Source organism: Phacochoerus africanus, chromosome 15, assembly GCF_016906955.1.
Source record: "Phacochoerus africanus isolate WHEZ1 chromosome 15, ROS_Pafr_v1, whole genome shotgun sequence".
In the NCBI taxonomy this organism is placed as follows: domain Eukaryota; kingdom Metazoa; phylum Chordata; class Mammalia; order Artiodactyla; family Suidae; genus Phacochoerus; species Phacochoerus africanus.
In genome coordinates, this window is record NC_062558.1 from 141457575 (window position 1) to 141468397 (window position 10823).

The 10823-nt window shown below is 63.7% G+C and overlaps 2 protein-coding genes across 2 annotated transcripts in view; both read left to right on the top strand.

Moving 5' to 3' along the window:
* Positions 1–3468, top strand: part of KNDC1 (kinase non-catalytic C-lobe domain containing 1) — a 55117-nt gene extending 51649 nt beyond the window's left edge. Inside the window, exons 27-30 of the mRNA XM_047761358.1 lie at positions 207–329; positions 428–487; positions 1150–1307; positions 2989–3468. Coding sequence (XP_047617314.1) covers positions 207–329; positions 428–487; positions 1150–1307; positions 2989–3220 — 573 coding nt within the window. The 3' untranslated portion in view covers positions 3221–3468. The remainder of the gene's footprint in view (positions 1–206; positions 330–427; positions 488–1149; positions 1308–2988) is intronic.
* A 5370-nt stretch (positions 3469–8838) lies between these two features.
* Positions 8839–10040, top strand: UTF1 (undifferentiated embryonic cell transcription factor 1). Its single transcript, XM_047762693.1, has 2 exons — positions 8839–9385; positions 9556–10040. The coding sequence occupies exons 1-2, from the start codon at positions 8839–8841 to the stop codon at positions 10038–10040; spliced, it is 1032 nt and encodes a 343-aa protein (XP_047618649.1).
* Positions 10041–10823: the final 783 nt, after the last annotated feature.

Genomic DNA, 10823 nt, shown 5'->3' on the forward strand with positions numbered 1-10823 from the left:
TTTTTCTGACACAGAGATTTGTCCTGGGGGAAAAGTGAGGTTGACTTCTTTTCTTTTCACACCCCTGTGCCTTTGTGTTTTTCTGGGCCTCCTGCCCGCCTCCCGTGCAAAAGGGTGGGTGCGCCGTCCTGTACCCTGACGCTGGCCTCCGTGCCCTGGTCCCTCGTCTCAGACTGCGGGACAGTGAGTGTCTCCTCTGGTTTCAGCTGCAGGTAAACTTGCTCTCCAAATTTCTGCTGATCGCAAAATCTTGCTACGAGCAGAGGAACTTCGCGACAGCCATGCAGATCCTGGGCGGCCTGGAGCACCCGGCCGTGCGACAGTCCCCAGTGAGTCACCTAGGGGACAGCTGGCCATGGCAGTGCCACCAAGGCCCTGCAGGGGGCACCCCACGGCTGTAAGGGCTTCATCTGTGTTTTGATTTTAGGCCTGGAAAATTCTACCCGCAAAGATAGCGGAGGTCATGGAGGAGCTGAAAGCCGTGGAGGTACGAGCTTGCACGAGCTTCTGCACCCCCGGGGCTCACCCAGCAGAGCCTGCGTCGTGGTACTCACCTGAGCCGAGGCAGAGGGAAGGGTCCAGGAGCGCAGGCAGCCTTGCGGGTCTGATTCCAGACCAGGGTACGGGGGCCCAGAGGCCAGTCTGCGTGTGGCGGACCCAGCCTGAGTCGTGCAGAGACGGCTCCCGACATCGCAGATAAGCCGCGCAGTTCAGATGAGGGAGCATTGCCAGGCCAGCCCCGGACGCGCCTCTGCCAGTGGAGGCTGCCGTGTCCTGGGCTGACAACAGACACGCGCCCTGGGCGGCCCGGCCAGACCAGGGCTCAGGCCGATTTCGGCAGCGGGGTCACTCGGCTCTTTTCCGGGGCCGGTGGAGAGGACGCTTGGAAAGGAGTTGGCCCCTTCCGTAGCGGGATACGCATGGCTTTGACGGCTGTCAGCGCTCCTCTGCGGCCGCAGCTTCCCGCAGCTTCCCACGCCGGGCTCTCTGCTCCCGATCCGCTAAGCCAGGTGCCCCTGGACGGGGTCGTCCATCTGAGCGCGGTAGCGGGAAGCATGCGGCGGGAACGCTGCTGGCAGCTGGGATGGGCTGGGCCGGGCCAGCCCCTGCTGAGCAGTGGACTCACCTCGCCCCTGGCTGGGCCCCCAGGTCTTCCTGAAGAGTGACAGCCTGTGTCTGATGGAAGGGCGGCGTTCCCGGACCCAGCCCACCCTGCCCTCCGCTCACCTCCTGGCCATGCACCTCCAGCAGCTGGAGACAGGGGGCTTCACCATGACCAACGGGGCCCACAGGTGGAGCAAGCTCAGGTGAGGGGCCTCCCCCACCTCTCCTGCCCCTCTGCCGCCTGGGCCGCCTGCCCTGCCCCCAGCCCAGGCCTCCACCCTGTCTCCCCTGGTGACCTCTAGCCACCTCCATCTCCACAAACGTGCTATAAACATCCCCCACACTCCTGGGGTCTAGGGTCCCAAACACTGCCCCAAGGTCGCCGTGACCTACCTCCCCACTGGGAGATCCAGGCACACGCGGAGCCCCACCTGGGTGCCACTACCCTCCCCCGAAGCCACCCCATCCTCCCTCCCTCCCTGCCTCTGCGATCCCCCTGAGCCTCTCTCCATAGAGTTGTCCATGGGGGACCTGTGGCCAGTCCCCAGCTGCCGGCACACCTGGGAGGAGCAGACTGGGGGTGCCGTTTGTGAAAACCACCACCGTGGCCCACCAAGAACTTGCACTCCCAGCCAAAGAGGGTCGGTCACTACCCCTCTGAGCCCTGGAGGACAGGGGTGCCCTCAGGGGTGCACCAGGCCCGCAGCGCCCCACCACAGGGCCAGCCCGTCTCCGGAGGGACCCTCCCACCGCGACCTTCCCCCCACTCCATCCTCCCCTCTTCGTGGCCCACATGAAGTCAGGCGGAGGCTAGTCGGGCCTCCTCAGGGTCAAGGGCAGATGGCCTCGCTCAGCGAGCATGGCCCAGGGACCCGGAGCCCAGGGGTTCCAACCCGCTGCCTGCAAGACGTATTCCGGTCAATTTCAAAACAGTCGGAAGAGACACCACAGTGCACACGTGCTGCGAGAGATCAGAAAACCCAGTCGGCAAAACGGAGATTAAGGGGGTCACGACTCAGCGGTGGTGAACCCGACTGGTATCCATGAGGATGCTGGGTTCAACCCCTGGCCTTGCTCAGTGGGTTAAGGATCCGGCATTGCGGTGAGCTGTGGTGTAGGTCACAGGCACAGCTCGGATTCAACCCCTAGCCTGGGAACCTCCATATGCCACAAGCGAGGCCCTTAAGGGAAAAAAATAAAGAGTTAAAGGGGAGCCCTAGCCATGGTCCAGAAAGAGCCCGGCCAGGTGCACGTGCGTGCCTGTCCCCACTCCGTTCCCCCGCGCACGTAGCTGCCAGCTTGTCTTCATTCAGGACGAAATTGCTCAGGGCAGGAACACCCATCCTCCAGCCTGCCTGCCCAGGCAGGATTCAGGCCTCCCCTGGTGGGGCCGTTTGCAGGATGACGCCCCTCGGTGGGCCGGTTGCTGCCTAACTTCCAGCCCTCAGGAGGGTCGGGCTTCTCCCGGCGTTGATTCCCCGGGTAAATATGCCCCCGACGGCGCCTCCGTCCCGGTCTCACTCACCGCACGTGAAGCCGGGTCAACTGCGAGCCGCTCGCCCCGCCCTGCGCCCCCTCGAGCGCTCGCTCACGTTGGGATCTTTAGCAGCGACCCGACCCGGGACCCAGCCCCCCAACCCCCTTACCCCCACCCCATCCCCGCACAGCACATTTCAAGTCTGTGGCATGAGAATGGAAGGGGGCTGGACGAGGGCTGGATGGACGGAGGGAGGGCTGGGGGGCTGGATGATTACACACAGAAAACGGGTCCCTCGGCCTCTGAGCCTGAGAACAGGCCGGGGACCCACTGGCCACCGAGCAGCGCCCTGGGACTCCAGCTTTGCCACAGCGGCAAAGTCCTGCCTTGCCTCTTCCCCGACACAGAAACATCGCCAAGGTGGTGAGCCAGGTCCACGCCTTCCAGGAGAACCCCTACACGTTCGCTCCCGACCCCAAGCTGCAGTCCCACCTCAAGCAGAGAATCGCGCGCTTCAGCGGAGCCAACATCTCCATCCTGGCCGCGGACAGCAGGGCCAGCCCCCGGCAGGTGGCCAGCGAGAAGCACCCCAGGAAGATTCAGGACAAGTTACGGAGAATGAAGGCCACGTTCCAGTAGCGGAGGGATGGCAGGGCTGGGTGTGGGGCTCCCGACCAGAGACGGACTGGGCGGGAGGGCTCTGTTTCGACAGGCTCCCCCGTGGCCAGCGTGAAGGGGGGGGGGCCCAGGGCTGGGGGGTGGGGAGGCAGAGCCCAGTGCAGATGCAAACCCGAGAGCCCGCACCAGTAGAGACCCAGGGAAGTTCCCACTAGCATGTAAAAATTACATTTAGGAGGTTCCCGTTGTGGCATAGCGGGAACGAATCCTACTAGTAGCCATGAGGATGCAGGTTCGATCCCTGGCCTCACTCAGTGGGCTAAGAATCTGGCGATGCCGTGAGCTGTGGTGTAGGTCACAGACGCAGCTTGGATCCTGCATTGCTGTGGCTGTGGTGCAGCTGCAGCTCTGATTCAACCCCTGGCCTGGGAACTTCCATATTCTGCAGGTGCGGCCCTAAAAAGACAAAAAAAAAATTAAATTTAAAAATGTAAATGAAAATAGGGTAAGTAAACCCCTCAGGAACCGACCACCCACTTATACTTCTCAGAGATAAACAGCTCTCACCCGGTTCTCGGGTGATCAGGCCTGCCCCCCCAGAAACCCCATGCCCCCACCCAGCTCGGACTCTAAACCAGGTGCCCACTCAGCAGCGTTTCCGTGAGTCTGGCCCACGTCTGCCCAACGAAGGGCCAAGACTGCCCTCTGACCTCCCCCATGCCAACCACGGAGTCCAAGGGGCTCTGAAACCTTCCACTGGGCCCCTGAGGCTTCCTGGGAGCCCACGCCCACCCTGGGTTCACGCACCAGATTCACACCCCTCCCTGCCGGACCTCCCTCCTCGGGACCCCTTAGCTGCCCGCGTGGCTCATCCCGTCCCAGGTGGGGAGCCAGAGCTTTGCAACCCCTCCAGCCAACAAGCCTGGTGTTGCCTCCATCCCGGCGCGGCCTCCTGCTGCCAGCAGGTGCCCCACAGCTCCACACTGACAACCCCCAAGTGCCCCCGGGCCCTGTGCGCAGCGCTCCCAGTTCCTGGTGGGGCAGGTGCCCCCAGGCCAAAGAATGCAGGACTCAGACGCCAGCTCCAAAGCAGAGGCGGCTCCAGGAGCTGAGAATGTCCCTCTGTGCCACCTGGGGCCATAGGGCCACAGCCAACTGTCCCTCTCTTCAGCAGCCATGCATGCGATGCACACACCCGGGGATGGCTGTCACCAGCGCCTCCGGAGGGCTGGCGAGGACGTGAAGTTTGCGGCCTCAGGGACAGCAAGCTCCTCCCTGGGGTCCCAACTGCCGGGGTCAGCTCTGCACCATGGGCGAAGGACGCGCTTGGCCAGGGCTCGGGGACGGGACAGTGGGTCACATCCCCACAGCGTGACCCTCTGGCATCACCCGGGCACCACCGTCTTCATGTTGCGAAACTGCTGCAAAAGACCCAAGACTGTTCTTTTGAGTTTTAGAAAGTAGTGGTTCTTTAGAGCAACCAGCTAGTGATCCTTCTAGAAAACCGTGACCTGTGATAAACACTGACTTTTTAACGTCAAGAAGTGTTTTCCCAAATCCATCTCACCTGCAGCATCTCGGTCCTGCTTACACTCCTGGCCGTGCAAATGGGGGTCATTATTTTTAGGCTTTTATATGAGACTTACGCTCTGCGAATCAGCTCCTCCGTTTTCAGAATTTGAGTTCAACAAAGGTAGCGTCGCAACACCTGAAGTGAAGTCACAGGGTCGCTGCCAGTGAACATCCGGCTGTAACGGCGGATGGGGGCCTTCGGCTTCGGCGCTGTTCGCATGTCACCCTAACGCGGCCCGGATCGCCGAGTAAAGTCTTTTCTACCAAGGCAGCCTCCGCGTGGCTCGCGTGGTTTCTCCCAACGTGGTGCCTGCTCTGTGGGTGGGGTGGCTCCTTTCAGCCAAAGACAAGCTTAGGGCTGCTCCCAGCCCAGCGGGACCCAGACTCCATCCCCAGCACCGTGAATGAGCAGGCAGACTCGCTCTGCTGCCTCTGCCAGAGGAGACAGCGAGCCTCCCCAAACAGCTGACCACAGAGGCCTTCGGCCACCAAGGCCACTGTCACCAACCCCGCCCACCCCCGCAGGGCGGCCACTCGGCAGCCCGCTGGTCTCCCTAGGGCACAACCTCGACCTCGCCAGGGCAAAGCTGGGGTATGGGCACCACAGAGAAGGGTCCCAGTGGAAGCCCCGCCACGCAGGCAGCTCCACTCCCCCGCGAGCGGTGTGTGAGCAAAAAGCCCCGGGCAGCCCTAGGGCCGGCACAGCACATGCCCGCGGAGAAGGCCACTGGGACCCCAGGTGGCCAGGATGTGGCCCGGGACACAGGCTTAGAATGGCCGAAGGGCTGGCTGGGTGCCGCTCCCTCCCTGGGGCTGGTGGGGCCTGTGAGGGCAGGGCCCCCAGCTGGCCAGCCTGCAGTTGTGTCACATCTGCTACCGTGTGACTGACGCCTGCTGCACGGAGCGGAATTCTCCTGGGACGGGACGGGCTTCAGCTGCCACCTTCCCCGAACCCCCATCTCCTCACTGCCTTGCGCGCCCCGCGGGGGCTGGACCTCAGTGACTCCGGAAGCTGTGTCCTGAAGGGGAACTGGGCCCAGGACGAGGGGAACTGCCATGGGGACCGCACTCAGGCTGGTGGCAGCAGCCTCTCCAACACCAGGTCAGCCCTCCGGGCTCCTCTCCGCTCGCTGGGTGGGTGACGCGCAGGTGGACAGGCTGGAGACCAGGGCACCAGGCCTCCTGCCCTCAGAGGAAGGAGTGCCAGCAGAGGCCGTGGTGCGAGGTGGTCAGGTCCCTGTGCCTCCCGGCTGCCACCCCAGTCACATGTGGTGGGTGGCTCTGCACCTGCAGGATGTTTTGCAGGCTCTCTGGTCTCCACCCTCTAGGTGCCAGGGGCAGTGCCCCCTCCCAAGCTGTGACAACCAACAATGTCTCCAGACATTGCCAAATATCCCCCGGGGAGCGAAAGTGCCCGCAGAACCACTGGCCAGAAGCAGTGGCACCACGGTAGCAGCAGGTTCCTCCTGCACCCAAATCCTGGTTTCCAGATGCTATCTCCCCAAAGTGGGGGAAGGGATGAAGGGCTGATTCGAGGGCTGGGGAGGGGAAAGCACCTGATGAGCCAGGAGCTAGGAAGTGCTTTAAAAGGGGCTGGGGGAGGAGTTCCCGTCGTGACTCAGTGGTTAACGAATCCAACTAGGAACCATGAGGTTGCGGGTTCGATCCCTGACCTTGCTCAGTGGGTTAAGGATCCAGCATTGCCATGAGCTGTGGTGTGGGTTGCAGACGCAGCTGGGATCCCGCCTTGCTGTGGCTGTGGTGTAGGCTGGCGGCTACAGCTTCGATTCGACCCCTGGTCTGGGAACCTCCATATGCTGCCGGAGCGGCCCAAGAAATGGCAAAAAAAGACAAAAAGGGGGGGGGGGGCTGAGGGAATGGGAGACAGATGTCATCAAAAGGACACCTGCTGTTCAGCACAGAAAACTGCATCTAGTCATTTGTGATGTAACACGATGGAGAAAAATGTGAAAAAAAGAATGTGCATATATATATATATATATACACACACATATAACAGGGTTACTTTGCTATGCAGCAGAAATTGACAAACCTCGTAAATCGACTATAATAGTAAAAATAAAAATCTTATTTAAAGAAAAAGGACACAGGAAAAGGGAAAGTGCTGTGAAGACCCCCCCAGCCAGAGCCGGGGCCATCTGAGCACCTGCACACGACAGCCACGGGCCATGACCCAGAGTCCGATAAACGTCCAATAAACGTCCGCCTGTCCACACGGAGGAAAACAGACAACGGCATGAATACAGAAACGGAGAAACCCAAACAGGACACGTGGACGCCCCCGGGAGCTGCGGCTTGTTACCCACCCCGAGTGTGGGTGGGCCTGGCGACCGCGCCCCCTGCCAGGCAGGACCCAGAGAGGGTGGGCTGACGGCGGGGAGACGAGGTCGGCGTCACGGCAAGTGCGCGGGCACCCCGCTGCCGGACGTGAAGTAACAAAGTGCCACGTCACCTCTGGGGTCTCTTCCCAGAACCCAGACTCACCACGAGAAGACACCGGCCAAACCCAAATTAAAAGACACCCACGATACCTGAGCAGTCTCCTCGCGGTGTCAAGGACATGGAAAAGAAGATTTTAGAGACGACTGTGGCCGGGGAGACTGGGGGGCAGGGCGACTAAATGCAGCTGGGCACTGCAGTGGGATCCTAGGACAGAAACGGGATTTCAGCAGGAAATCTGAGCTTCGGTCCACAGACTTGCGCAGAGCTAACTTAGTAGCTGCGCCGAATTCCAGTCGAGGAGGCCGGTCCTCCGGGAAGCACAGGGACTCTGCTGTCCGTTCACACCGGCCGCAGACCCAGAGTTTCCCCAAACTAAGGAGCTTTATAACCTGCTGGAGTTGCGGCTGTGGCTCAGTGCAGATGAAGCTGACTGGTATGCATGAGGATGTGGGTTCAATCCCTGGCCTCGCTCGGTCCGTTGAGGACCCAGCATTGCTGTGATCGCCGTCGCAGTCGTGCTACAGGCTGCAGTCACAGCTCGGATCCGGTGTTGCTATGGTTCAGGCCTGCGGCTATGCCTCTGAATCAATCGCTAGCCTGAGAACTTCCATATGCAGCACCTGCGGCCCTAAACAAACAAACCAACCTACTAAAGCTAGAACACAGAAGTACGATTGGTTTCATTTTTGTATTCAAGCACCTTGCTCAGGTCACTTACTAAGTCTAACGATGTGCGTGTAAATTTGCAATTTTCTACATATAATTTGCAAGCAGAGACAGTTTTCTCCCTCTGCTACTGCTGTACTTCTCCTTCCCTTCTCCTCTCGCATCGCTCTGGCTAGGACTTCCAGAAGGCTGAGCAGAAGCCACAACACTGGGCATCCTTGTCTCACTCCCAAGACCTGGGCGGTGAGGCTCAATGCTCCGTATTAACCATAATGTTAGCTGCTAACCCTCTGACCAGAATAAAGAAGTTTCCTTCTGTTAAGTGCGGGTGAGTTACGACGCTAGGTCTGACCGCGGCCCGCTTTACCCAGCCGCCAGCAGGCAGCGACGAACAGAGCTAAATCCACACCAGCAAGTGGGGGCAGAGCCGGGACGTAATCACCTTTACCAACAACATCTAGGGTACCCCCGAAGAAAAAGGGGGGGGGGCGCGGGGGAGCCTCTGGAACTGGAACATTCCCTAGCTTCATCTGCGCAGCGGTGAAAGGGCATGGCACATGCGTAAATGGGAATCGAACCTTGCGCGCCGCGTGCACGTGGCTGTACTTGTTCGGACCACAATGGAGCCGGTCAAGAGGTGCAAACACCGTCGTTGGGCGGGTTCTTCCCCGCCGGGTGGGCGGGGGCAGAGCTCTGCTCCAAGCGCTCAAGGCCTAAGCACCCGGAGACGGGCCTGGAGACCGAGGCGCCAGAGCAGCCAGGTTGAACTTGGCCCGCAGAGAGGCGGGGCGGGGCGGGGCGGAGCGATGGGAGGGCCGCGCAGACCCGGCTGGGCTGCGGAACCCGCTCGACCCCGGCCGGACGCGCAGGGTCCTCCGAGCGTGTTTGGGCGGCCTTTCTCGGGCCTCGGCCTCGATCCCGCGCCCACCGGCCCCGGGATGCTGCTCCGGCCGCGGCGGCCGCCCCCGCCCGCGCCGCCGTCGCCCGCCAGCCCGGACCCCGAGCCGCGGTTGGCGGGGGGCGCCCCCGAGACCCCGCCCAGGAGGCCCTCCTCGCCAGGCGCGCTGGCGGCACCCGCGCCCCCGGGGTCTCCTGCATCCCCCGGGTCGCCGGTGTCCCCGGGCTCGGCGCAGCGCACGCCCTGGAGCGTGCGCGAGACGGAGCTGCTGCTGGGCACGCTGCTGCAGCCGGCCGTGTGGCGCGCGCTGCTGCTGGACCGCCGCCAGGCGCTGCCCACCTACCGCCGCGTGTCGGCCGCGCTGGCCCGCCAGCAGGTGCGGCGCACGCCCGCGCAGTGCCGCCGCCGCTACAAGTTCCTCAAGGACAAGGTACGAGACGCGCACGGCCAGCCGCCCGGGCCCTTCGACGCGCAGATCCGCCAGCTCATGGGGCTGCTGGGCGACAACGGGCGCAGACGCGGCCGCCGCCGCTCCCCCGGGCCCGGGCGCCCCCCGCGCGGCCGCCGGCCGGCCCCCGCTGAGCCCGGTAGGTGGGGTGGGGGAGGGGCGGGAGCGCCCCCGACGGGAGGGCGGGGGGGAGGGGGCTGCGGGCGGGGGGGAGGGGCTGGCGCGCCCCGGACCCCGGAGCTGGGTAGGGGGCTGGGGCGGGAGAGGGCACGCCCCCGCGACCCCTCCCACCCCCGCTCCTCGTTCCAGGCGCCCCACCGCTGCCCGCCTCCCGAGACCCCGACGCGGACCCAGCCTGGACGCTCAGGTTCAGCCCGTCCCCGCCCAAGTCTGCGGACGCTCCTCGCGTCTCCGGCTCCCCGACGGCCCTCTCCGCCTTGCCCCCCGTGCCCGGCCGCCCCGAAGATCCCGAGCCCTTCCGCGCCCCGGGCTCCTCGCCGCCACCGTCCCCCGGCCCCGCCCGGGACGACCCCGACTCGCCGCCCGGCCGTCCGGAGGAGCACGCGCCCCCGCAGTCCGCTCCGCCGTCGCTGAACGCCGCCCTCCTGCAGACCTTGGGGCACCTGGGTGACATCGTGTCCATCCTGGGCCCGCTGCGTGACCAGCTTCTGACCCTGAACCAGCACGTGGAGCAGCTGCGCGGCTCCTTCGACCAGACCGTGTCCCTGGCCGTGGGCTTCATCCTCGGCAGCGCCGCCGCCGAGCGAGGCGTCCTGACCGACCCGCGCCCGTGAGGTCGGGCCCGCGGCAGCCCCCCCCCCCCCGCCCCCGGCCCTGACTCCTCTTGCGGCCCTACCCCACCCCAAACTTAGGTCCCTTCAATAAAAAAAAAGTTGCTTTTTTCCGACTTCATCCTGTGCACGTGTGCAGGTGCTGCGCTGGGGAGGCACAGCCTGTAGTGTCGCGGAGGTCGGCGAGGTTAAAATGGCCTTGGGATTCCAGGGAGGGGGAGGAGTGCTAGCGGTGGGGGCTGGGCCCCGCCGGGCTGCATCCCTGTCCCACCTTCCCTGGCCAGTCTCCAGCGGGGAGGGGGCTGCGCGCGCAGGGAACCTGAAGTTGGGGGCCCGGGAGCGCACCAGCATTCTCCGGGTCTCCACCCCCTGCCCACCAGGACCTTGCAGCTGCATGGACCCTGCCTGCTGGGCGAGCCCTGCGGGGCGGGAAGGAGGAGGAGGAGGAGGGCCGGGCCTGCCCGGGAGGGTCCCAGGATAAGGGCGGCCGGCGCGCTGCCGAGCCTGTTGGGGGAGGTGTGAGCAGCCTCCAGCCCCCACCACCGACCCCGCCCCGTCTAGAGTCTCAGGCTCTGGGCTGAGCTGAGTCCTGGAAAGAGGTCCCTGGGAGCATGGGGGCAGGAGAGCGAACCGACACCCAGGTAAGGGGCTCCTTTAATCCCTGGGGAGGTTGCGGCGGGGTGTCTGAGATTTTCGACCTTGGCCGAGGCCAGGGTTCCTGCAGTTTTAAGAGGGTTTTATCAAAATCGCCCCAGGAGCATTTTCCAAATTCAGGTTGAGGGCCCC

Coding starts and splice junctions, on each gene's coding strand:
- UTF1 (XM_047762693.1), top strand. CDS start 8,839: ATGCTGCTCCGGCCGCGGCGGCCGCCCCCGCCCGCGCCGCCGTCGCCC. Junction 9,386..9,555: donor GCCGGCCCCCGCTGAGCCCG/GTAGGTGGGGTG, acceptor TCCTCGTTCCAG/GCGCCCCACCGCTGCCCGCC.